This window comes from Carettochelys insculpta, chromosome 15 (genome assembly GCF_033958435.1).
Source record: "Carettochelys insculpta isolate YL-2023 chromosome 15, ASM3395843v1, whole genome shotgun sequence".
NCBI classification, from domain to species: Eukaryota; Metazoa; Chordata; order Testudines; family Carettochelyidae; genus Carettochelys; species Carettochelys insculpta.
The window spans coordinates 35,447,203-35,474,865 of NC_134151.1; the positions used below are offsets into that span (position 1 = coordinate 35,447,203).

General features: G+C 43.1%; 2 protein-coding genes across 4 annotated transcripts in view; one reads left to right on the forward strand and one right to left on the reverse strand.

Annotated features, from left to right (window-relative positions):
* Positions 1-172: 172 nt before the first annotated feature.
* On the forward strand, positions 173-11,649 carry CNOT8 (CCR4-NOT transcription complex subunit 8). Of its 3 annotated transcripts, none has more exons than XM_075009301.1 (8): positions 173-357; positions 897-1,055; positions 2,086-2,227; positions 5,645-5,838; positions 7,523-7,684; positions 8,573-8,717; positions 9,898-10,008; positions 10,315-11,649. In XM_075009301.1, the coding sequence occupies exons 3-8, from the start codon at positions 2,111-2,113 to the stop codon at positions 10,462-10,464; spliced, it is 879 nt and encodes a 292-aa protein (XP_074865402.1). In that variant the 5' UTR covers positions 173-357; positions 897-1,055; positions 2,086-2,110; the 3' UTR covers positions 10,465-11,649. The 3 variants fall into 3 exon arrangements, with proteins under 3 accessions (XP_074865402.1, XP_074865403.1, XP_074865404.1); XM_075009302.1 differs by having other exon boundaries at positions 922-1,055; XM_075009303.1 differs by lacking the exon at positions 173-357 and having other exon boundaries at positions 843-1,055.
* Positions 11,650-11,785: 136 nt separating this feature from the next.
* The window catches only part of GEMIN5 (gem nuclear organelle associated protein 5), a 45,034-nt gene continuing 29,156 nt past the window's right edge, over positions 11,786-27,663 (reverse strand). Inside the window, exons 24-28 of the mRNA XM_075009300.1 lie at positions 26,761-27,018; positions 24,861-25,023; positions 23,409-23,976; positions 22,227-22,323; positions 11,786-16,557 (exon numbers count right to left, since the gene is read on the reverse strand). Of these exons, the coding sequence (XP_074865401.1) occupies positions 16,390-16,557; positions 22,227-22,323; positions 23,409-23,976; positions 24,861-25,023; positions 26,761-27,018 (1,254 nt within the window). The 3' untranslated portion in view covers positions 11,786-16,389. The remainder of the gene's footprint in view (positions 16,558-22,226; positions 22,324-23,408; positions 23,977-24,860; positions 25,024-26,760; positions 27,019-27,663) is intronic.

The window sequence follows — 27,663 nt, forward strand, 5'->3', positions numbered from 1 at the left end:
GACGCTCGGATCCCTCGTTCTCGCCGCCTCTCGCAACCGAGCCGATCGCTTGACGCAACAGTCGGGCGCACGCGCAGTCATGCGGCGCTGGCGTCCGCCCTTCCCACCGTCGCCTCAACTCTCGCGAGAGCTGGGGAAAGGCCGGAAATCCTGACGCGGTCAGGCTGGAGCGTGGCTGCGCAGTAGCGGTCCGCTGGCGTGCCCGAGTGGGGGAGGGAAGGAGCAGACGAGCAGAGGCCTAGTGATAGGCTAGAGCGGCCAGCGGGAATTGGCGGCTCAGGCCCTGCTTCCCCCTCCCCGCCCCAGCTCTCGGTGTCCGGGTGGCTTTGAGGAGACGGGCACTGGTGGAGAAAGCAGGTGCCGTGGGGGGAGGCCCCCTTGTGCACCCCCGGTGGGAGCTGAGGCTGAGGGGGCCGGGAGAGGACGGTGGGGGCTGGATAGGGAGGAGGAGGTCCTGTCGAAGGGGGACTGTGAGGCTGAAAGGGGGAGGGGCCTGGGCGAGCTGTGAGGATGAAGGGGGTCGGAGCTGGGGGACTGTAAGGCTGAAGTGGGGAGAGGGTCTGGGGGAAGGTGGCGTGTGAGGCTGAAGAGAGGTAGGAAAGGCTGCGTTAGGGAGCAGAGCCCCTCAGCCCCTATGACTATTGATGGGCGCAGTTGGGGGATGGGCATGGGGGGAGGGAAAGGTGCCCCGGAGTTATTTTGTGTGCTTTTTTACTTCTGTTATGAGAAACGGGACTTCCTTTTCCCGAAAGAATGTGGACTGTCATTGTCCTGTGGCCTCATGTAGCCACTCTTCTTAAAGTGGATTTATCAGCCCCCTTGGGAGACAGTCCTGGGTAAAGAGCATTTTCTGCTTGCTGTTGGATAATTTGTTGGAGACCTTGTTTCCTTCCCAGATCACAAGTGTGCCCTGTTTCTCAGGAACAACAAGTAGCATCCTGACAGTAAACACAGTGCCTTGATTGATGGCAGATTTGCATTGCAAGCAGTAGATGCAGTGTCTCATTCCTAAGCTGCTCACACATCCTTGGAGACTTGGCTGAGACTCCCAACAGGTATGACATTTATGTGGAGACCCACCCACTCATAACTAGGCATGGATGGTATCTCCTCTTTTAGTGGCTGCCAAAAAGTTGGTAACATCATTTCAAGGTTGTGTGTTTCTTCTTCTGTGTGTCATGGCACATAGAAGGAATTCTGGGAAAACTAGACTTAGTAAAAGCCAAAAAGCCTACATGGATTACATTAAACTTAAGTTTAATTCCTTGACACACAAAACAATATTGATCAGCATCTGCTTTCATAAAGTTTTTGATGGACTGTTGAGCTTCACTGCAGTTCTTATAACTCCAGATGCCTTGCATATTTTAACATGGTTTTATCTTGGTGCTTGTCGACATCAGGTTTTCATACTGCTTTAAATACCAGTACAATCCCTTAATGGAAATGCAGTTATACCAATGTATGTAGTCCCATAACTGTGTGAGAATAACTTTTACTGTTAAAACTGTCCACACCAGTAGTTGTATTGATGTAACTATATCAGCATAAAATCACACTCTTTACTGGATTAAACTTCTGCAAAATCTTTGTAGAACAGTCCCATGGGAATTGAAACAGAGAGGTCATGCATCTTACATTAACAGTGTAGGAGGGAGTTATTTACTGTAACTTTCTAGTTCTAATAGAACTACACTGTTGCAAAAGCCATGCAAAATTTAACATATTAGTTCCTCTTAAGCCTGGATAGGCCTTACACTTGTAGTGCAGACTTCAGAAAAGAGGGAGACTGACTTGTATCAGTTGCACATAGTAATCCTGTATGTCTTCTACCAATTTAAAACAGAAGTTTTGCTTTTTTCTTTTTACTACGTATTTCAAGAAAGTTCTAAAAATAGGAAAGAATTTAGTTTTACAACTCAGCTGAAGCTGACCCCACCCCAATTAGGAACATGTCATTCTGACTCACTGTCATTGGGTTCTGATTTGTTGAGCTTTATTAATGAAAAGTAGTGTGTTTGCTTCTAGTGCACTGTGCCAATTAGGTTCTATACTGCCCTACTTACTATTCAACTTTGACATCAGGTGCATCTACTCCAATTCCTGCAAGATGCCAGCAGCACTTGTGGAGAACAGTCAGGTTATCTGTGAAGTATGGGCAAACAATCTGGAAGAAGAGATGAGGAAAATTCGAGAAATAGTTCTCAGCTACAGCTACATTGCAATGGTAAATATGCTATACTTCAGTGATCACCTGCCTGACTAACCTGAGCAATTTCAGTGTGGGTAACTTGACCACTTGCATATAAATGTAAGCAGTGCTTTTTTGTGCTGGTACTTGCTGTTATGCAGTACCAGCCCGGGCCATAGGATTGGCTGGGGGTGTGCAGCAGGAAGCCAACTGAGTACTGGCTCTGTGTGTGGGGTTTTTTTTTTTAAAAACATAAAAGGTACTCAATAGAAGTATATTGCAAGGTCAGTTGAAGATGTTTAGTAAGTGGAAGAACAGTTGGAAAGCAGCTTGTCATTTAAAACTTTTCTTGATACATAGTCTTCGAATATCTTGCCTTGAGTTTGTGCAGCATCTGTCTGAAATCACATAAGCGTATGATGAGGTTTGAGGCCACATTGAGCAGCTGAGATCTATTAATGGTTAACGTGTTGGAACGTGATATTTTGTTCACATATCAGAGTTTAAAAATATTTAAGATGCTTAGTTGATTATAAGCTGCTTAATGTAGGTAGCATATTTTTCTTTTGAATGGCCAGCTCACATGGGCTTCCTACTGATACATGGCAACAGGCACACAAGTCACAACTTGTTAGCTAATAGGATTACTCTCCTGTTGTAATGGCAAAGCACTGCTTCCTTATAGCAGGGGAGGGCAACCTTTTTTTGGGTTGGTGGCCATTCACCCTCAGAAAAGTCATTTGGAGACTACACATAAGTGAAAAACTCCAGTCCCATAGAAGTGAGTGGGGGGGAGGAAGAGGAGAACAAAGCTCAGGGCTTACCCAAATGGTCAGATGAACTCTTCTGGGGACCCAGGGCTAGTAGATTTTGTTTGGACCTCATCAGGCTCTGGAGTGGGGCCAAAATTGATGGGTTCAGTGTATGGGGGGGGAGTTACTGGGGTGTAGGGTCTGGATGGGAGGATAGTGAAGGAGTGTGGTAGGGTGAGGGTCTGGAAGAGCAGGGACGGTTCAGGAGCTGGGGGCAGGTGTCTTCATGTGGCTCTGTACGTGGCAGGGAACTGCTACCTGCAGGCACCACCACATGCCATTCCCATTGGCTGTGCTTGCCAGCCAATAGGAGTGATGGGGAGTGTTTCACTGCAGTGTGCAGATCCACTTCCACTCCCTCCAGGTAGAGCTCAGAGGCTGGATGTGGCCTATGACTTGCCTTCATCAGGGTTCAGGGTTCTCCCTTACCCTCCCTGTAGCTGAAAGGGAGGTTGGGATGTGGAAGACAGTCAAATAAGATTGACTTTTTCTCTTGTATACACTTGCATTTCCTGTTAAATTAGAGTACAGAAAATGCATGAGCATATCTGTGGGCGTTTAGCCCACAAATCTGAAACAATAGAGAACACAAGTATTACTGAACATAAGTTGATTTTCATATATTTTCTCCATTATTAAAGTTCCTCTTTACATTTTGCTGTTGGACATGTTCCTTGTAATTTTAGGGCACTTGAGTGTTGTCTAGTAGCAATGTCTCCTAGAAGCAGTGATGATCCACCACATGAGAGGTTGTACACAAATAACCACTGAGCTGACTTTTATAGTGTTCTTAGGATAACACATGGTCAACAGATAGATTTTCATAGTTATTAGGTTGGTAAAGAATTTATTTCAGGAGGGGTAAAAATGTCTTTATATGCAACAACATTATAAATAGAATAAAAGGGCACCAGTGATAAGTAAATAGTTGGAGCCCTGCATGGGTACAAAATTTGCATCAGCATCTGCAAAAATCAGCTCGAGGTATAAAACATGTCAGTTGATTTGCAGGGTTCTGTGAATAGTAGCAGGAGCTAACAAACTAATGCCACAGAGAGATTCTTTTTTAAACTGAGGCCTGTGGATGAAATAGAAATTTTCTAAAATTGTGGTTTCTCTTAGCATTCTCTAAACTTTCTGTTCACTTAATCTAGTTTCATTCTAATTGTTTAAGGGCATGACTTTTCCATCAGGTATTCCAGTTATGAAATATAATTGGTGAATTAGCACTTTGACTTTAAAACAGTGAGCAGACTTCCCTTCCCATTGGGAAGTAGAAATAAAATGGCAACTCTGCCTGAGAAGCACCAAAACCTTTCTGAGAGGAGTATTTATTTTTTTGTGCTTTTTTTAAAGAGATGGTTAAATTGGTAGCAATAAAGTAAAAACAACTTGAAGTCCTATGGCATGTTATAGACTAACAGATATATTGGAGCATAAGTTTTTGTGGGCAAAGACAAACCTGCACTTGATGAAGTGGGTCTTTGCCCACGAAATCTTATGCTCCAAAAAATCTGTTTAGTCTGTAAGGTGCCCCGGGACTTTTCATTGTTTTTGCAGATACATGCTAACACAGCTACTCCTCTGATACTTAGCAATAAAGTGTATGTGGTGTACAGTGCTGGTTTCAAAAACAGCAAAACAAGAAAAATGCTTAATTAGGAAACAAGTGGAAACCTATTGAGTGTTTGTTTCCTGAATATGTCTTCTAGTTCTCCTGACTTCCAAACCAACCAACCTCTCAAAAAATGCTTATTAGGAAAGGGACACATTGTTATTGTTGCATCAAGTCAATGTCTTGTATTACCATTCCATAGCAAGAGTTTTGTTATGGACAGGAATGGCTGTAAAATTCTGAGATTAAATCCTTGCAATGAACAACTTGGTTGTGGGCATTCTGTGATTTATCAGCTACTTCATCCACAATATTTAAGTGTGGGAGTGTATAGCTGATGAAAAATACCCCATTTTGGTAATACAGGAGTTAGGAGAGTACTTGGATAATGTGTGATGATATCGAAGTGGATCTTTGCCCAGGAAAGCTTATGCACCAAAATATCTGTTAGTCTGCAAGGTGTCACGGGACAGCTACCACTCCTGTCACTTTGAGTATGTGTGCCCACATAAGTAAGTGTTCTCTTCTTCAGTCTCTGTTGTCCAGGTTGTGTGTTCATGTTACTCTCCTAAGATCTCTAGTGTGCTGAAAAATCTACCTTCTTTACCTCCTTCATACAAATGTTTGCCCTTTGTTTAATGTGTGGAGTTATTTCCACTTCTTATAAAAGCGCTAAGTCTTAAGGGAAGGCAAAAAATCTTGTCTGGAGCTATCACTGTAGGGTTGGGATGGTTGATTTATGGGGAAATTTTCTTCATCTTACTCCATCATACTATATGAATTTTTACTTTGGTTCTAAATATTGTAAGATTGTCTATGTTAGTATTCCTTCCTGTCCACTGTGCTGTGTCTGTATTGATAAGGGGGCCAGGTATAGTTTTAGTGGCTGCTGTATACTAATAATGTGTATCAAATAGCATCGACAGAAATCTGATAAAGCAAATGCTAATGGCAGGGAGGGGAAAGTAGTTTAGTACTGAGAGCTGCTAGTATCAAGGCTTAACTTTTTTCATGCTCCTTGCCTAGGATACAGAGTTTCCAGGAGTTGTAGTGAGGCCAATTGGTGAATTCCGCAGCTCCATAGACTATCAGTATCAGCTTCTTCGGTGTAATGTTGATCTCTTGAAAATCATCCAGCTGGGCCTAACTTTTACGAATGAGAAGGGAGAATATCCTTCTGGGATCAATACCTGGCAGTTTAACTTCAAATTCAACCTTACGTAAGTCTTCTGAGTCAGAAAACTGTCTACTACTTCCCACTGTTTTTATAATTCTACTTGGTGATGTGTTTCAGCATGTCCACTCCCAGCAAGTGAGGGAGCATCAGGAAAATTCAGATCTCAGTACAAACATACTAAGCTGTGAGCCTTTTTGACACTGTGGGAAAAATGATGTTACACTTCTGAAAATCAGAGCCTTGTTTAAAATATTGCTCTTGATCTCAGCTTTGTAACATGTTGTTTGCCTAATGTTACTTCCACATAGTTTAGGCCCAAACCTTGAAGTACCGTAAATTTGTTATGTAGAACCTGAAGGACTCTACCATGTTAGGATTTTCTTCAAACTCCATCTCTCTTATCTGGAAATAATAGTTCTGCTACCTTCTTGTTCAGCAACGCTTAAAATTTATACCTTTTTCCTAGAGCTGTGGAGAAGTGCAAGCTATGACCTAATCCAAGAAATACAGTAGGGTCTCAACATTCATGAACTTAATGTTCACAAATTCAATTATTTGTGAGCGTCTGCTTTCCCTGGAGAGCCTGGGCAGGAGTGCCAGCAGCCACCGCCGCTTCCCGCAGGGGTCCTGGGCAGGAGTGCTGGCTGCTGGGCTCCAAGAGGGAGCCATGTTCACAAAACTCAGCATTCGTGAGGGTTCTCAACATGGAACCCTTGCGAATATTGAGACCCTACCGTATTAACCAAACTCCATTAATCTTGTCAAATGGAACAGAGTAGTGGTTCTCAACCTTTTCCAAATCATGTCTCCATTTTAGAAATAAGTTTGAGAATCCTTTCACATCTAGGCATAATAAAAGGGTGTGTGTGCATGGTAGAACTGGCTGGAAATCATGTGACAGTACTTTTGTTAGAAAAGGGCAATTTGTCAAAGGCTAAACATTTTACAGAAATACCTCAATTTTAACAAAATTTTATTTGGAACAAACCGGAAAAAGTCTTTCAGAGATGTCAAAAGGTATGTTTGTCAATTTCAGAATGGACTGTTTGGTGGGTTTTTTGAACCTGCCTTTTATTTTGATATTAACGCTTTTTAAAAATTAAAAATGTCAATACAAATTGAGGTTTCATTTTTTCAGAAACTTCAAAAATCTTTTCTCATCCTGTTTCAGCATGGCAAAAAATTAACTTGTAAAACAGAAAATCCTGTTCCTGCCAAGCTCTATGTAATACATCCCATCTCCCTATTCCTGGTCCTGTGTAAAAAGCCACAGATTAGGCAATAATTCGGTGTGAGGGAAAAATACAGCTGGATTTCTTGCATGGCATTGGAGATGAGGGAAAGTAATATGTGCAATGGCCTTTAACAACTTTGCTGACTGTATTTGAGCCACATCTCCTCACTGCTATGACAAAAAATCTGTTTTGCTTTTGCTAGCAGAAACTGTGAGCCAAGACAGTAAATGTCGGTTATTGTGGCTTGCACATCTTCATGGGAGTTAATAACCAAGTTACAGTTGCAGAATTGCTATTGTTGGGGATACACAATCCAGAAAAATTTTAGGGTGAGGTTGCAGCACAAGTAGTTCAGAGAACACTTACCTGTGATCTGTATTGATCTTCACTGAAGAGTCACCATACTAGTGTTTTTAAATCTAAGTTTTCAGAGAATCCTTCTTTTCAGCTGTGAATCAGCACATCTAATACAAAGGTCCCTTTTTCTTTTAGGGAGGACATGTACTCACAGGATTCCATAGACCTCCTTGCAAACTCTGGGCTGCAGTTCCAGAAGCATGAAGATGAAGGGATTGATACTTTACACTTTGCAGAGCTGCTCATGACCTCAGGGGTGGTCCTATGTGACAATGTGAAATGGCTGTCATTTCACAGGTTGGTGTGAGAGGAATTGAGACAATGGAAGCAGCAAAATGGATAGTTTTGTTGGTTCACACCCACCTTTGATATTTGTGAATTAAACACAGAATTTTAAGGAGATAAGTATATCTCTCTACTTTTAGCCATGTGAAGTACAAACTGTTCCTATTTTCATTATGTGGTATTGGAATTTCCTTTACCCTAAAGTTGATTGTAGTCAGTACTGGCAAACTTTGGACCTTTAAAAATTTCCCTTTTGAAAGTAGGAGTGATTAATAAAAAACTTGAAGTAAAAGAATAAGAAACAGATTATTAAACTCTTAACTCATGTCCATTGAAAACTGAAGGTTTTTCCTCTCACCCTACCAGGTTGATGGTTTTTTTTCCTGTTATGGACATCATTAATACATATGTTTTCTGGAGGGAAGAAGAGATTTATGTAGGGGTTGTGTTATCCCTCTTGTAGTTGACCTCCTGAAATACTTAAGTGCACAATCACTTTTCTCATCTGTTGCTTGCCCAAGTGACCCTCCTGATGATGAGTATAAGTTATGGGACCCCAGACTTTATGCCTTCTCATTTTATCTGTTACACATTGCTCAAACCACTGAGGCCCAGTTTACAGTAGGAAAAATGGCATTTTCTTCCAACAACATAGCTGTTTTGTATGTTTATCTTATTGTACAATCCTAGCATAGACAAAACAAGTGGTGGGACATCCTACCTTGATGTGTAGTTGGTTGAGGTGAACCTGTGTTCTCACTTAGGGGAACTCAGTGAAACTTTATAAGCTTAAGTGTTAACATGAATGATACACAGTAGAGAGCCTTTGCTGTGAGGAAGGGGATGCTGCTTTTGGTTGTGGCTGCTACTGACTTACCAAATTTTACACAATTCTCTCAGTGGATATGACTTTGGCTATATGGTGAAACTTTTGACGGATTCCAGGCTTCCAGAGGAGGAACATGAGTTCTTTCACATCTTGAACCTTTTCTTCCCATCCATATATGATGTCAAATACCTAATGAAGAGCTGTAAAAACCTTAAGGTACTTTGTTCTTGTCAGTAAATGTGTTTAAAAACGTATTGCAATTTGCTTTGTTATAACATTCTGTACATAGGTGTCTAAGAGGACAAGAGGGGTTGGTTGGATGTAAGTAACATTTTAAAATTGGGCAGTGATGGATGGTTCCTTGGCTGTAGCTTTATGTAGCCCTGTAATGGCATTACAGTAGACCCCTGACTTGCCTGCGAATTACATTCCTGAGGAACTAGGGAGCCGCCGGGGCTGAGAAATCCCAGGGTACTGGGGATGGGACAGGAGTTGGTGGAGTGCAGTGCTCTGCCAGCTCCAGCCCCACAGAGCTGCTGGTGGGGAATCCCAGAGTTCAGGGGCTGGAGCTGGTGGAGCACTGCACTCTGCCAGCTCCCACCCCCGCTTAACACCTGGGGATTCCCTGGCGGTTCCTTGTGGCTGGAGCTGCCGCTGGGATCCCCCCATAACTCTCGTTAAAATGAGAAATGCGCAACGTGAATTGGTGTGTCTTGGGGGTCTACTGTATGTACGTGTGCCAAAGGGTTTGTTCTGCCTTCTCGGCTCTTGACTAATCCCATTAGGGAACAATTCACAGGATAATTATTTCTGAAGCCTGCTGAGATTGGGCATACTTGTCCTCTTTCTGGAAAGACATGGATCAGCATTTTCCTTTTAAATGAATTACTGCATGACTTGGATAACTGCTGAAAGCTGAAATCTGTTCAACTTCCAAGCATTGTGTGGATTACCAGTTCTAGAGCATTTTGCTTCCGTAGAGCTGAATTGTTGCCTTCAATATGTCAGCTAATTACTAGACTGCTGAAGTTCCCAGTGTGGCCTTACACAAGTATTTCAGCTCTCTCTGCCTCAGTTCCCTTGTCTGCAAAATGGGAAGAATGTATACCTACTTTCCATCTGAATGGAGATTGCATTTAAGTTTTGCAAAGTGCTTTGAAGATGAATAGTCTCATAGGAGCTTAATATTAATCTCTTTAAGTTGTTGAACTGCAAATTCAGGCATTCCTGTGCTCAGATGACTTAGCATTTGTCACTCAGTTCAGGTTATGTCTTTTGTGTGTTAATCAATATTGGCATGTTAACTGTGATTAACCTTCACGTCTAGAGGAAGCATGGTATGGGAGGGGAGAGATATTCCAGGTCATTGAATTCGGGTATTTTCCTTTCATTATAGGGAGGCCTTCAGGAAGTTGCAGACCAGCTGGATTTGCAGCGAATTGGACGACAGCATCAGGCAGGATCAGACTCTTTGCTCACAGGAATGGCATTCTTCCGAATGAAAGAGGTATCCCTGAGTCCCTCCTTCCAACACCAAAATGAGGGAAGAGGGGATATAACTTATGGCCTGACACATTTCTCTCCCCTGCATGCACTGCCTAACACTTTCACTTTTGGATCCTTATTGTCAGCCCTTTAGACCTTAGACTAGTGGTCATGAGACTTGGTGGTATTGGCAAATATTTCTTCTCCACCCATTGTCTCCTCGTGTGTAGATTGTCCACTCTACTTGAGAAATGGGTGCATTTAAACAGAGCTGTATTTGGATCAAAGGCACTATATGAAATGGAGAAATATTGTTTTCCACCTACAGTTGTTCTTTGAGGACACGATTGATGATGCAAAGTACTGTGGACGGCTGTATGGCCTTGGCACAGGAGTGGCACAGAAACAGAATGAGGATGTGGATGCAGCCCAAGAGAAGATGAGCATCCTGGCTATTATTAACAACTTGCAGCAGTGATAACTGGGTACCACTTGGCCAGATATGAGTCCCATAGTGGCAACTGTAGTCCTAAATTGTTTCCAGCAATCTCTCTCATGTAAATGACATCCAATGGTATGCATTTGTCATGAGGACTAGATATTTGTTAGACAAAAGATGCTCCTCATTTTGAACTTAGAGGGAAGTTGACTGAGTTTATAACAATGCCAGCATTGATGGTTTGCCATCTTTTTAGTACAAACGAGAGGAGAGAAGAGAGACAATGTATTATACCTCTGTTTTCTTCCTTTTAAAGTGTACTGAATCTGCAAGGAAGACTTTATTCCAGAAAGTTCAGCAGAATTGAGGTTCTGAAATGTGCTTGTGTCTCTGATTCCATTGGCATTTGCAGATTGTGCTTTAAGAAGCTTATTTTAAATTTTTTTGTTGGCTGTATGGGTGACACCAGCTCCTCAGCCTTTGCTTGTTTTTATCTTCATGTATTCTGTAGAAGGGGCCCACTTGTTCATGACAGAGTTTTGGGACAAAATAATGTAAGAAAAGCTTTCCCTGCCATAAAAACATTTAAATAGATCTGTCATGGCAACTGCCAGGCATTGTGTATTTGGAGCTTCATAGCTCCTAATTCTGTATAGTTTCCCACTTTCTTAGAACTGTTGTGCCAGAGAGGAATATCATGCCTGTAAGACTAATCTTACTTCTTGCAGGTATCAATACAATAAACTGTTCTTCAATAGTTTAAAATGGCCTAGGAGTTTGCCTTTTTTCTAAAAGAGACTTGTAACAGTTCAGAACAAAACACTTTGACTTCAGCTACTTGATATTACCTGACAAAGTCGAAGATTTTTACCCTTTTCATTGTAGCATGTACAAGCTTAATAAGTGGATAAATGTGTAAAGTGGTTCTTGTTTTATATTTTAGTGATTTAGCAGCCTGGCAGAGTAATTGGGTTTCTCTCCTATAGACGCAATATCCTAAGAATTGACCTAAAAAAATTAGACATTCTATAACAACATGTTTTTGAACAGATTGGAAATAAGTTTAAAATCCCAAAAACTTCCCCAAAGCAAATTAAAACGAGTTGCATTTTAACAAGCTTGTAACAATCTTCATTTTTTTGCAATGATTAAAATGTTACACTAGTATTTAAAGTGTGTAAATACTGTTTTTAATTTTGTAAAATAAAGGTTTTTTTAACCAGATACAGCTTTTGGTTTATTTAATTCTAACGCTGACATTATTGACCTTGCAGCAGCAGTACATCATGGGAGCAACTAAATCTCTATTCATAGATGGGGAAAGCACTAAGCAGACCAAATAATAATGCACCTGTGCTTCATCCAACATTGATGGATCGTTTTGTATTGCCCAGTACCAGGTCTGGGATACTCATTAACCAGCTCCAGGAGGATGGTTTGTACCTTGGGAGGGATTATCTTTGCTGTAATGAATGTGGGAGGCTTCTGTTGCTCAGAAAAGAGAACAAATGCATGATTAGAAGGTAGCTGTACCCAGCCCTAAGTAGCTGAGTGGGAGCCTGATAAATGGCAGCAGTGAAAGTCACTTGAGTAAAAGTACTGCTACTTTTGAAAACAAGTAAGTAAAAGTGAAAAGTATCCTTCTGGAAAACTACTTGAGTAAAGGTACAAATGTTGTTATCCAAGTACCCAGAAATAAAAAAGCTGTCATATGATGATCTATGGTTAACTGAGTTATCATAGGGAACTGTGGATGCATAAATATTTACATGAAAAATAACATGCATACACATTGGTGTGTTTGGGTGGGTGTGTCTGTCTTAGAATAATAGAACACTAGAACTGGAAGGGACCTCAAGAGGTCAGTACCAAGCACCCTTTCCATCATCCCTGTTAGATATCTATCCAACATGTTCTTAAATATCTCCAATGATGGAGATTCTACAACCATGGTAGGCAATTTATTCCAGTAATTACCTCAGCAGTTAAGAAATTTTTCCCAGTGAACTTCCCTTGCTGCTATTAAAGCCCCATGCTGCTTGTTCTATCATCAGAGGCTAAGAAGAAGAATTTATTTCCTCCTTCCTTGTAATACCCTTTTAGGTACTTGAAAGTTGATATCATGTGCCCTCTCAGCCTTTGCTTTTCAAAACTAAACAAATCCAGGTTTTTTTTAATTTTCCCATGTGGGTCATATTTTTTAGACATTTAGTTGTTTTTTTTTCTGAACCCTTTCAAATTTTTCCATATCTTTCCTAAAATGAGGTACTCAGAGTGGAAGAATTACTTCTCATGTCTGGGCCCACAACACTCCTTTTACTGCATCCCAGAGTCATGGTTTGGCTTTTTGCAACAGTGTCACACTGACTCATACACAGCTTGTGGTCCATGATGATCCTTGGATCCCTTTCTGCAGTATTCCAGCCTAGGAGTTCTTTCCTATTTTGTATATGTGAAACTGATTGGTCCTGCTGAAGTCAAGTACTTAGAATTTGTTCTTATCCAAGTATTTTCCTCCCATCTCTTGTCCAGTTTGCCCAGGTCATTTTGAATTCTGGCCCTATCCTCAAAAACACTTGCAATCCCTCACACTTTGGTATCAGCTGCAAACTTGATAAGCCTACTGTGCCATTTTGTAAATCATTGATGAAGATATTGAAGAGCACCTGGGGCAAAACTGAGTTGTTTGTCCCTTCCACCCTGATTGAACCATTAATAATTACTCTGAATAGTTAACTGCTTATGCACCCACAGATGTATTATATACTATAGGCACATGTACTATATATATTTATACTTGAAATCTGAAATTTAAGTATAGTCATGGCCAAATAAGTCAAATTACAGACATTTCAGATTACTGGGTGGTGAGATGGGAGTGGGGCTGTTTCAGTCCACACTATACCCAGGACCACTGAGGACAGGGACTGCTCTGGCCCAGCTGGAGTATCATGCACCACAGCACACCAATGCCTGAGCTACTGCAGATGGCTGGGGTTGGGGGGGCATTACTCTGGCCCCAATGGCAAATCCTCCACCCACAGGAGTGCTGCAGGCAAGGATGTGTTGGTCCCTTGTATGACACCACCCCCCCGCAAAAAAAAACAACCCAATTTAATCAGTTAACTGGTGAAACTCAGCATGTAAGCAGGTTAACCAATTAAATGGGATTTTTCCTTCCCTAATCTGGGTGTGTGGTAGGGTGCTGGAGCAGGCTTGGGCAGGAGGGGAAATATCTGGGCAGGTGCAGGAGTAAACTGGGCAGTGGGGTGTGTTTGGCCAGAGGGAAGGGTGCAGGAGCAAAGGAGAATTCAGGAGCTGGGTAGGGAGGGATGGAGCTGCTAGGGCCGGCCATGAGGCCCTTACCTTGCTCTGTGCTCCCAGCTATTCCCAGGTACCACCTTCCACTGTTCCTATTGGCCAAAAATCTATCCAATAGAAGCAGTGTGGACACCCTCCCATAAGCAGTTCCCAGCACTGTTTCCTCAGCCAGGGGAGGAGAGTTAGGTCCACCACCTCTGCCCTGTACACTGGCTCCAGCCTCCTTCCCCCACCCTGCAAATACCTTTTTTTGAATGAAAAGGTGGTGAAGCAGCCACCTTTTAAAAGCTACATCATCAGCAGGGCCATTGTGCTTGTTGATGGGCAAAAGCACAGCTGCATCCAATCATCATGCTTTTTCTTTAAAGAACATAACCAATCAGAATGCTGGCTTGTGCAGGGGTTAGTGAAGCATGATGAAAGTAGCAAGTAACTGAGGGCTTCTGGACATGGCCATGGAGTAAAAAAGTACAATATTTTCTTTGACTTTTACTCATTGTTTTTAAAGTATCAAAAAAAGCTACTTCAGTACAAATACTGGATAAATATAGTTGTAGTGTAAATATTTCTACTTAGTTATGTTCCACCTTTTGTTAATGGCAGCTAAGGTAGTTTGGCTTTAGGGTTGGCTGCAGCTTCCTTGAAGCGTGGCTTATTCCTGCCTCAGCAGAAGGTGAAGGGGACTTCTTTATGGAGCAACAGACAATTTATGGAATGAATGTTCCTCAACAGTTATCTTTTCCTTAGCATAACGAATATGCTTCTGTTTCTCTGTTCTGCCAAAGCAGCTTTAATGTTCTATTAAACTTTCTTACTTTACATTTAAGTCAAGCTCATAGGCTGGACCTGAACAAGTTGTATATTCCCTATGCTCAAGCTTCACTGATTTTGAATTTCCTTACCCCTCTAGCTGCACAATCCATCTCTCTGAACACTCACTGGTCTCAGTTATGGACGTTACATGAGCTGCATGTGACACTTAGGCTACGTCTACACGTGAAGCCTACATCGAAGTAGCCTATTTCGATGTGGCGACATCGAAATAGGCTATTTCGATGAATAACGTCTACACATCCTCCAGGGCTGGCAACGTCGATGTTCAACATCGACGTTGCGCAGCACCACATCGAAATAGGCGCTGCGAGGGAACGTCTACACGCCACAGTAGCACACATCGAAATAAGGGTGCCAGGCACAGCTGCAGACAGGATCACAGGGCGGACTCAACAGCCAGCCGCTCCCTTAAAGGGCCCCTCCCAGACACACTTGCACTAAACAGCACAAGATACACAGAGCCGACAACGAGTTGCAGACCCTGTGCATGCAGCATGAATCCCCCGCTGCAGCAGCAGCCAGAAGCCCTGGGCTAAAGGCTGCTGCCCACGGTGACCATAGAGCCCCACACGGGCTGGAGAGACAGAGTCTCTCAACCCCCCAGCTGATGGCTGCCATGGAGGACCCCACAATTTCGACGTTGCGGGACGCGGATTGTCTACACGGTCCCTATTTCAACGTTGAACGTCGAAGTAGGGTGCTATTCCGATCCCCTCATGAGGTTAGCGACTTCGACGTCTCGCCGCCTAATGTCGAAGTTAACTTCGAAATAGCACCCGACGTGTGTAGCCGCGACGGGCGCTATTTCGAAGTTAGTGCCGCTACTTCGAAGTAGCGTGCACGTGTAGACACAGCCCTACTCAGCTTGCTTTTTGTGAGAGTGGAAATCCAGGCTTCCAGGGAAGAACTGACATTTCAGATTAAAACAAGCAAAGCCTTATGTGAATCCGGAGGCTAGCTGTACATGAAATATTAGGGGTCAACAGTTGCTTAGCTCAGCTCTATTACACAAGCAAAAGGCCTTGATTTTTACATCTCCCCTGAACTACTGTTACGGCCAAATATACCACTAGTATAGCCAAAAAAAAATGTTCCTCTTCAAAAACCATTCACAAAAGGTTGCTACTTCTTCTAAGATGAACATGAAGAGACCTCATATAGTCATGAAAACTTCTTGTTTGACAGAACAGGACCTAAAGTAGCATGTGGTGCACTGTGAATAAAACCGGTCACCTAAAAACTAGTCTCTGGCTCCTTTCTCCCCAGCCACTTTTCCTACTGAATTCAACGTTCAAAAATGTAAGATTTTTATTTAAAGAGAAAGCAAAACAGTATTTAAATACACAAAAAAGTCATGTGTTCAAGACTAAGTAGTAAGTTGCTTACAGTTAAATCAAATTATTTCTTTTTAATTAGACAGCAACTATCTTTTTACTGCCAAAATGTTGAATGTAGCAGTCTGGTTTGATTACAACTGTATGTAAATTCAGAGGATTCTCTTCAATAATTTCTCTTCCCCAATTTTTTTTTCAAATCTAATTTAGACAAGATGGTGTGTATATTAAAAACAAAGGGCCAAAGTGTTCCATTTTCACAAAGAGTTTCAATTATGGAGCTGTGAGTGGCCATTAGTAACTGACACATAGTGAAAGTCTGTATCTAAACTTAATTTTCAGGAAGCCATTTTCTAGAACAAAGCATCCTCCAAAATATGGTAACCACAGACAGCCCTTCTCTTGAAAACACACAGTACAGCCCTGACTTGGCATAGCTGCTGGGAGCTCAGACTGACCAGGCTTGAAAAGAATTTCATGTTAAGAACCTCCTGCGGATTTTTTCATAAATTTCAGCTTTGTCGTATTTCCTAACCAGGTCCAAAGCCTGTTGCTGAAGTTCTGGATTCAGCGCTGTGGGGCACTGGGATCCTATGTGAAGTATCACAAAGCCACACTCCAGCACATCTGGGAAAGGGAAGACCTGCAAAGAGAACCACAGATGTTATCTGCTCTTTAAACAGGGTAGAACTAGCATGTAAAGTAATTCAGGGACAGGGAAACCATCTGTAGAAATATGCTGGCCCTGGCACAAAATGCAGAAGAGCCCCAGGAAAGCAAATCAGCAGGTCATTTGCTGCAATTTTATGCACTCTGCTTTCTAGTACAGGATGCATGCTTAGCCAAGTTTGTTTCTCCCTCCTCGTGGTCGTGTTCAGTATCAGAATGGCTGCTCTATATATTTACTAAAGGATAGGGGACGAGGATGATTTGAAGAGTGCTGGTTTTTTAATATTACATTGTCTTAAGTCATCTCGGATTTCAGCTGTCATTATTGCTGAGCTAGTAAAAACTGTTTATTTACACAGGCTGAATTGCCTTACAGCTGCAAACCTCTCAATACTTCTGTATAGACTTCTGTGTAGTGCTGGAGAGGAGCTGCCGGTTATGGTACATACAGGGCAAAAGTTGGAGAGAGGTCATCAAGGCTGTGGTTAGGTTAAGAGATTGTAGTCCAGAATCCCCCTGTTAGCATTCTCTGAAATGCTACCACTTAGACAGGCAGAACTGCAGGGTTTCAGTGCAAGAATGAGATGATGTTTGGAGGAGGGATTTAGGTTGATTAGGAACTGAGGAATCTCTTAGGAACGGCAATCTAGATGGAAAAGCTCCAATTAAACAGTACGAGAGCTCTGGCATGTAACATTCAAAAGGTCAGAGGAGGCTTTTAAATGAAGGAATAGAGGGAAACCTCACAGGTGTGGAAGACAGCCATCCCTTGGGGAAGGATGTAATAAAGGGGATACTTTGTATCTTAGAAAAGCAGAGGATTGAAGTTGCTAAAAGTACAGGTAGGTGCTGAAGAGAGAGGTTAGACGTAAGTCCCACTCAGTAACATCAGATTAAGGCAGACAACTAAAAACTGACAAATTTTATAAGTGCTTGTCTACTTATGAAGACTGATGAACTCAAATTATTTGTATTAAAATGAAGATATTGATCTAACAGGCACACCAGAAATTTGGTAGACTGATGACAGTTACTAAGTAGTACCAAGGTACCAAATACACAAGAATGAGAGAAGGTTGTTCTGGTGGTGGAGTGGCACTATATGTGAAAGAAAGTCAAATATAAAAATTTTAAATGAATCAAGCAATAACAGAGAATCTCTATGGATAGAAATTCCTTGGTTGAATAGTAAGAGCATACCAGCAGGAATATACTGCCAACCACCTGATCAAGGTGGTGATATTGACTGGAACAGGTCACTTAAGGATAGGAAGCAGTGATGGAAGTTTCTAGATACCTTTAAAGACTGCTTTTCAGAGCAGCTAATCCTGGAAAGGCAATTTTTGGTTCATTCTTAAGTAGTGCACAGAATCTGGTCCAAGAGGTGAATACAGTTGAGCTGTTCAATAACAGTGACCATAGTGTCATTAAATGCAACATCCTCACAGAGGAAAATACTAAAAAACCCACCGGAATAGCATTTTACTTCGAAAAGGTAAACTGCAAAATGAGGTGGCTAGTTAAAAAGAAATTAGCAGAAACAGTCACTAGAGTGAAATGTCTGTAAACTGTATGGAAACTTTTAAAGAACACTACAATGGAGGTTCAATCTACATGTATACCCCAAATAAAAACAAAAACAAGTCCAAAAATGCCACCATAGACAAAACTGAATGAAAGAGGAAGTTAAGAGACAAAACATTTTTTAAAAACTGGAAATCAAATCCTACTGAAGAAAATAGCAACAAACTCTGGTAAGTCAACTGCACAAGTATAATAAGGCAGGCCAAAAAGAACCTAAGAATAATCAGCAAAACCAAAAAAACCATGCAGTTAGTTTTGTAACTACATCAGAAGCAGGCAGCCCCCCAAACAATGACTCCACTGGACAACTGAGATGCTAAAGGAGCACCCGAGGAAGACTAGGCTATTGCAGAAAATCTAAGTGAATTATCTGCATCTGTCTTCACTGCAGAGGATATGAGGGGAGAGTCGCACACCTGCATCAGTTTTTTAGGTGAGAAATCTGGTACAGAGTGAGATATCAATAGAGGTAGTCCCAGACCAAACTGATAGAGCAAAAGCAGTAGAACCAGGATCAGATGGTATTCACTTAATCAGATCTCAAAGCAGTTGCAGAACTACTATCACTTAAATCAGCCTCTAACAGGATAGCTAATGTAGTGCTGATTTTTAATAAAAGCTCCAAAGGCAATCTGGATAATTACAGGCCGGTAAGCCTAACCAAGCAAATCGGTTGAAACTATAGAAGAGAACAGAATTATCAGACATGTGGGTGAACACAGTGTCAGCACAGCTTTTGTAACGAGAAATCAGGCCTCACCAGTCTATTAGAATTCTTTGAGGATATCAACAAATGTGGACAAAGATGATCCAGTGGCTACCTGGACTTTCCAAAAGCCTTCGACATGGTCCATCCTCAAAGGCTCAAACAAAATAAGGAGTCACGGGATGAGAGGAACAAAAAAGCAGTCCAGTAGCACTTTAAAGACTAACAAAATTATTTATTAGGTGATGAGCTTTCATGGGACAGACCCACTTCTTCAGATTATAGCCATGAGAAGAAGTTTTCCTCAATGGATCAGAAACTGGTTAAAATATAGGAAACAATGGGCGGGAATAATTACCAGTTCTCACAATGGAGAAAAAGTAAATCATGTCCCTCAAAGGATCTGTACTAGGACCAGCACTGTCCAATGGGCTCAGAAATAATCTGGAAAAAGGGGTAAACAGCACATAACATAAGAACATACGAATGGACATACTGGGTCAGACCAAAGGTCCATCTAGCCCAGTATCCTGTCTACCGACAGTAGCCAGTGCCCCAGAGGAGGTGAACTGAAGACAATGGTCAAACGATTTGTCTCCTGCCATCCATCTCCCGCCTTCAACAAAAGGCTAGGCACCATACCTTACCCCTTGCTAATAGCCATCTATGGACCTAACCTCCAAATATTTATCGAGCTCTTTTTTAAACTTTGTTAGAGTCCTGGCCTTCACAGCATCCTCTGGTAAGGAGTTCCACAGGTTGACTGTGCGCTGTGTGAAGAAAAACTCACTCTTATTAGTTTTGAACCTGCTACCCATTAATTTCATTTGGTGTCCTCTAGTTCTTATATTATGGGAACAAGTAAATAACTCTTCTGTATTCACTTTCTCCACACCATTCATGATTTTATATACCTCTATCATATCGCCCCTCAGTCTCCTCTTTTCTAGACTGAAAAGTCCGTCTCTCTCTAGCCTCTCCTCATATGGGACCTGTTCCAAACCCTTAATCATTTTAGTTGCCCTTTTCTGAACCTTTTCCAAAACACCAATATATCTTTTCTGAGGTGAGGAGACCACATCTGCACACAGTACTCAAGATGTGGGCGTACCATAGTTTTATAAAGGGGAAGTAAGATATTCTTTGTCTTATTTTCTATCCCTTTTTTAATTATTCCTAACATCCTATTTGCTTTACTGACTGCTGCTGCACACTGCGTGGATGTTTTCAGAGAACACATATTCCAAGATCCCTTTCCTGATCTGTTGTAGCTAAATTTGCCCCATCATATTGTATGTATAATTGGGGTTATTCTTCCTAATGTGCATTACCTTACACTTACCCACATTAAATTTCATTTGCCATTTTGCTGCCCAATCACTCAGTTTGCTGAGATCTTTTTGAAGTTCTTCACAGTCTGCTTTGGTTTTGACTATCCTGAACAGTTCGGTGTCATCTACAAACTTTGCCACCTCACTGCTTACCCCTTTTCTCTAGATAATTGATGAATAAGTGAGGTAGCAAAGTACAGACAAAACAAAATTACTTAAGGTAGGTTAAGTCCAAAACAGACTTAAAAAGGGATTTCACAAAACTGGTGACAAAACAGAAGTTAACATTAAGTTGCTTAATAAAAAGTAATGCACAGTGGAACACAATCTCAACTATACATACAAAATCAGCATTTACCACTCAAGAAAGGTATCTTGGAGTCATGGGGGATAGAGCTCTGAAAACATCCAATGTGCAATGGCAGTTAAAGAAAGCTAATGGAAGAACTAGGGATGTGAAATCCCATTTAATTAGTTAACTGGTTTTGAATGTTTACCCGATTTACATGTTAACTAATTAAATGGTGGGAAGGGAGGGGAAGTTGATCCAGCCCAGCTGGGCTGGAGTTTCCCTGCCTGCAGAGCAGTCTGGCCTGCCACAGACCAGGTCTACTCCAGCAGTGCTGGAGTGCTCCTCCACCCCCTGGATGGAGCTGGTGGGCCCCATGGAGCTGTAGAACCTTCCACCCACAGCAGGCAGGGGGCTGCTCCAGCCCATATTGGTTAACTGTTAACAATGCTGGGGAGAACCATTAGGAAGGGAATGGATAATAAGACCAAAAAAAAAAAAAAATCTCAAACAAGTAAAAAACATTAATGCCTCTACATAAATTCATGGCACATCCAACACCCTGAATTCTGCACCTGGTACTGATCACTGCAACTGAAAATAGATATAAGAATTGGGAAAAGCACAGAGGGTGACAACAAAAATGACGAGGGGTATGGAATGGCTTCCATATGAGGAAAGATTAAAAAGACTGGGACTGTTCAACTTAAAGAGACACAAATAAGAGGGACATGATAGAGGTTTTAAAATTAGGAATGGTATGGAGAAAATGAATAAAGAAGGGTATTTACTATATCATGTAACATAAGAGCCAGGACTCACCCAATGAAGTCAACAGGAAGCATATTTAAAACAAAAACTTCTTCATACAGCACCTCGTCAACCTCTGGAACTCCTTGCCAGGGGATGTTGTGAAGGCCAGAAGTATAAAAGAATGATGTATGTCCATGGAGAGCTGGTCCATCAAAACCCATTAGCCAACATGGTCAGGACACAACTCTATGTTCAGGGTGTCCCTAAACATCTAAATGCCTCTGAAACATCTGGGACAGGCTACTGGGCTGGATGGACCACTGGTCTGACCCAGTATGGCTGGTCTTATGTTTTTATATACTCACCATAACTACTAAGAAATATCTTAAAAGTACATGAAAGATTCATACTGGAGTGTGGTTCAAAGGTCTACCTAGTGTGAAGATCCACAAAGTGCTGCTAACCGCACTGAAATCATATTTGAGGAGGAAATTATATCACAAACAGCCTCCAACACCTCACCCCTCAAGGGAAGCTACTCATGCTGTGTGGCTCACAGAACTTTTCTGAGGTTTACTGTGAACAGTCTAACCAAGAAGATTGCTATAACTTAACTCTCTCAATGTGTTTGTATTGCGACTAGAACAATGGCAAGCTGCCACGTGTCTATCATTCATTTTTGGACACCAGCGATGTGGTTTCTTCTGTCCAGACATTACAGGGTACTTGCCTCTTTAAAGTGGCATAAACAAGTTTATCCAGGCCAAAACCAGCAATGTTCCTCTCTTCCTACACCAGGCAGCAGTGACGAAACAATTGAGCAAGCCTAAATCTAGACCGCTGCTTTCTGGTGCAGAGACTTAACTTGCAGAACTGGAGAATGGAATAATAGCATAGCACTTTGGCCAAGAAACTGCCTTATTAGCAAGTATCAAATGCTGTCATCTTATTGACATGTTCTACCCTGTCTTAAACCTTACCTTTAAAGTCTCTGGAAATTCTGCTAATTTCTGGTTTGCCTCTGTAAGCCGTTTCATTAGCTCAGGCAGGGAAACCGGTTCCTTTGCTGCTACTTTACTGTCAAGAGAATAAAACATACATGACAATAATTGCTTCATGTACAACACATGAATATCAAAGGCTAAACAAATCCTACACCGAGAGAGAGAGAAATTCTTCTATCCAGAACACCCTTTCCATTCTCCTGCCCTCTTAAGGCATGGCTCACCTGAGCCGTGTCAACACGTGCACGCTACTTCGAAGTAGTGGCACTAACTTCGAAATAGCGCCCGTCACGGCTACACGCGCCAGGCGCTATTTCGAAGTTAACTTCGACATTAGGCGGCGAGACGTCGAAGTCGCTAACCCCATGAGGGGATAGGAATAGCGCCCTACTTCGACGTTCAACGTCGAAGTAGGGACCGTGTAGTCGTTGCGCGTCCCGCAACTTCGAAATAGCGGGGTCCACCATGGCGACCATCAGCTGAGGGGTTGAGAGACGCTCTATGGTCACCGTGGGCAGCAGCCCTTAGCCCAGGGCTTCTGGCTGCTGCTGCTGCAGCTGGGGATCCATGCTGCAGGCACAGGGTCTGCAACCAGTTGTCAGCTCTGTGTATCTTGTGTTGTTTAGTGCAACTGTGTCTGGGAGGGGCCCTTTAAGGGAGCGGCTTGCTGTTGAGTCCGCCCTGTGACCCTGTCTGCAGCTGTGCCTGGCACTCTTATTTCGATGTGTGCTACTTTGGCGTGTAGACGTTCCCTCGCAGCGCCTATTTCGATGTGGTGCCGCGCAACGTCGAAGTTGAACATCGACCTTGCCAGCCCTGGAGGATGTGTAGACGTTATTCATCGAAATAAGCTATTTCGATGTAGGCTTCACGTGTAGACGTAGCCCTGGACAGCATTAAGGCCTTTTGTATTTTAAGGGCATTTACTCATCTACAGTAAGCTTAGGAGCATGGCAGTTCAGTTTAGAGTTTTCCAACAATCCTTTGCCATCAGACCTGAATTTTATTTAAGATTTTTTAACTGGCCTATGAATAGCATTGGGGATTTTAGCTTCTCAGGAATCGTACAGTGAGTGGCCTAAGCTGGAGGCTACAGCAGCTGTAAATTGAGAAAGCAGAATCTGATCTCCCTCTGCACCTTGCTGGTTTGAAACCTACCAATGGCTCTGGTTGCTTGGTGGTCCCATCCTGTCCGGTTCAATCTCAGATCCCACATGTATCTTGCTTTCCTGCATCCCATCTTTTATGGTTTCCTGGAGGTTGTTCCTCTGGTGCTGGCGGATCATGTCTGCCAAAGTCTGCTGGACCTCAGATATGTCCTTCTGGGTGTTCTGCAAGGCAGCATGCTCTTCAGAAAGGAGCACTTTACAGCCATTCAGCTTCAGCTGCCTCTCTCCCAAATCACTTAAGCTACCTGTCAACATGTTTTCTGTCCTAGCATTATTATGGTTTGCACTTGGGAGGTTTTCTTCCACCTCGGCTGCAGTATGATTAACAGTTTCTTCAGGGCAAGAGTTAGCTGTAAGGTCACTCTGGTCAACAGCTGTCCGTTCACTAGGACAGAGCACGGAATGCAGCACAGCCTGTACCAAAACAAGGGAATCCTTGGGTAGGTTCCACCACAGATCATACAGCAAGGCATAAGCCACAAAGCCTTCTAAACTTCCGCAAGCCGCCATGCTCTGAATGTTTGTGCTGTCCAGATTGCCTCTCAGGTAATCACAGCCTGGAAAGGGAGGAGAAAAAGACCTGTATTAAAGGGGTTTCTCCAAAATAACACAAAGAACTGCCCAATGCACCTATTCTGCAAAGCTAGACAGGATCCTCGCTACACTCCTTCCCACAAACCCTGCTGCTTCTGTCCCTGCTCTGCTCCTTTACCTGAAGCAACCTCTCCTGAGCAAAGTGAGCCTGGGGGTTACCAGCACTGGGGGAGACCTGGCACAGGGCTACACCAGGGGTGAGCCCCCCCACCACACACTCACTACAGCAGTGGGAAGCGGAGCACGGTGGGACTAGGATGCTCTGCTTCCTGCTGTTCTGGTGAAGCAAAGCGCAGTGAGAGGGTGACAGAGTCAAGCAGCCTCCCAGCTCACTCCAGCTCCCGACGCTGTGGTAAGGTGTGGGGATGGGGAGGGCCCTTGCCAGACCCCAGGAAATCCTTGGGCTCTGTCCAAATAGTTGAGTTAGCTGCTGCAGGGCCTGGGGTGGCTGTCCAAACCATCCCATGGATAGTACAGCTCTGGGAATGCCATAGCAGAACACTCCTGGGGCCATTTAGCCTGTCTTCTCACTCCAGCTGTATGAGATTCTTTAGAGGAAGATGTAAGTAACATTGAAGAGGACCATTATGGAATAACTTGGTCTTGAAGTTTCTTCCTAACCCAGGGCAGTCAGTGGTTGATTTACTCTTGAAGCAGGAAAGTCTCCCTCTTTTAGCCTAGCCTTTATAGATGTTTTGATGAGAAAGTAGAACTCAAAATAACGAGACAAAGATTGAGCAAGGCTAAGAGGGGACTGGACTTTGTGGAGATCCCGCCTGAAGGGCTGCTCACAATGGGATGCTCCCCATCTGTTAACATCCAGCAAAATGAAGGAGGAGCAGTTTACCTTTGGGAACGACGAGACTGCAGATCTCTTGCATAAGAGTGAAGTTCCCGGCATCATAGCTGCGTGTCACAGCTCCAAGAATAGCTTTCACAGCCTCATCCCACGAAGATGTTTCATGGCTTAGTGCTGCTAGGGTCAGATCGTGGGAGATATGGAACAGGAGCTACAGGAAGCAGCAAAGTCATTGTTAAGAGTTTTGTTGCAAACCAAGAAAGAATACTGGAGGATAAGGGAAGCAGAATGTAGCCATATACAAGGCTTGCAGGTTGTCTTCATTGTGAAAGGAACCTAGAAGAGTCCCTCAAAACACCTTTCTTAACCTGAGCCAACCTTAACATATGCCCCACTTAATTCTACAATTTACATATCTTCTTTCAGCTGTGGTCAAAGCACTTTAAGGTGGCAAGTAGACTGGGTTTTGCACGGGCAAGCAGCCCTGTATTTTACAGCTTTGGAAACACTAGTGCAGAAAGGGTAAGTAACTTATCCAAGATCACACAGCAAGTCTGGAGCAGAGCTGGACACCAAACTCAGATCTCCTGGGCGCCAATCTAGTACCTTAATCCTAGAGAAGCCTCGCACTTCTAGCACCTCCTTTACACACAATCTTAAACCATAAATGTGGCCATAGGAACAAACCCAGTCTGCAACCAAGCCTCACAATTTGGACAATACCTTTCAGTTCTGACCCTTACCACCCATTATGTGACTTTCTGTCCTGAGCTAGGTTACATAGTTGCCAACAATACTCTTATCCTAGTCCCAAAACTCCTCTTTAAGTTTAAAGTTTGAATGCAGATCACCTCTAGTGAACAGTTAGTGCTGTTGTCATCCCGGCCAACAGTTAAAGTTGTGTTTGTATTACAGTAGAACCCTTATTTTCCCTGTTGCAGATTAAAGCCGTGTCTACACGTGCATGCTACTTCGAAGTAGCGGCACTAACTTCGAAATAGCGCCTGTCACGGCTACACGCGCCGGGCGCTATTTCGAAGTTAACTTCGACATTAGGCGGCGAGACGTCGAAGTCGCTAACCCCATGAGGGGATAGGAATAGCGCCCTACTTCGACGTCCAACGTCGAAGTAGGGACCGTGTAGTCGTTGCGCGTCCCGCAACTTCGAAATAGCGGGGTCCGCCATGGCGACCATCAGCTGAGGGGTTGAGAGACGCTCTCTCTCGAGCCCCTGCGGGGCTCTATGGTCACCGTAGGCAGCAGCCCTTAGCCCAGGGCTTTTGGCTGCTGCTGCGGCAGCTGGGGATCCATGCTGCAGACACAGGGTCTGCAACCAGTTGTCGGCTCTGTGTATTTTGTGTTGTTTAGTGCAACTGTGTCTGGGAGGGGCCCTTTAAGGGAGCGGCTTGCTGTTGAGTCCGCCCTGTGACCCTGTCTGCAGCTGTGCCTGGCACCCTTATTTCAATGTGTGCTACTTTGGCATGTAGATGTTCCCTCGCAGCGCCTATTTCGATGTGGTGCCGCGCAACGTCGAAGTTGAACATCGACGTTGCCAGCCCTGGAGGACGTGTAGACGTTATTCATCGAAATAGGCTATTTCGATGTAGGCTTCACGTGTAGACGTAGCCTAAGAAGTTCTTAACAATCAAACACTTAATAAAACTGAGTAACTCAACTTTACAGTATGTCTGCTGTGTATGGTGCAGTAAGAGGCACTGCTTCACTTTCTTCTTGCCCTTCACACCAAAGAAACAAAGGCAACAGAGGGTACAGATTTGTTTTTCAAGGCCATTGCTTTTATATGATTCTTTCCCCCACCCCACGCTGGAAAAAGTGGCTCAGAGCGGCTGGATCATAAGCTCAGTGTTTGTGAAATCAAGGTTGTATTCTACTAGCTCACGCTGTCCCCACTCAGAGGGCTAGTACATACTGATCCTAGATAAATTACCTGTTTGGGATGGGTGTTGCTCGTGGCAGGAGGATACTCAATACTGTGCAGCTGCTCAAACACATTCCTGGCTCCTTCAGCTGTATTCACACCAAACACACTCCGCCACACCTCGCTCACCAGCTCCAGGAAAGAGCCCTGGTTCCTCACAGCCCAGTTATGATAACAGGGCAGAAAGCTGCTTTTCCGTTCAGTGGGATTCCTTTCGCTAAGGCATTTACACAGCAATTCATTAAGGCAGAAAACTAGTCGTTGTCCCTGCAGGCAAAATGGAAGAGTGCTGAGCTATTACAGAATTGGAAGGTAACAGAAAAACCTTAAATCATATGAGAACAGATCGCCCAAGCCTGGCAAGTAAGTTCAGCGAAAACATGTTTCACAAGCTCCATGCTTCAGGCATAGCTGCTGTGGGATGGTATTTACATGATCCTAAGGGTGCCATTCTGGCCTATGGATGGCCCTCCTGCAGAACTCAGGCTACAGAATTTCACCCATGAGCTCCTGTATCAAGCCTTGTTTGAGCTAATGTGTATCTAACAGAAAGATACTGTGGTATCCACTAAGGTAGAATGACCCCACTGCAGCACCTAATCATAGCTATATATTTAGAAAGAGTTACATAGGACAATTTAACAATGACAACTTAAAAAAAAACAAAAAACCAAAAACATTCTCCCAGGGTCCACTTCTCTCCCTTCCTGTGTTTGGATTGTGCTCCCACTCCTGCAGGTTAGGACATATTAACGCAATTACCTGTCCACCTTAAAGGTGTAAATCACTCATGACAGAGATCCTTTGCTTACATCTGCAAAGTGTCACACACAGCGAGTGCTTTAGAAACAAACCTCAAGCAAACAATTTTTGATCGGAAAGAATCCCAGAAGGAATGTTCAGGATTATGGC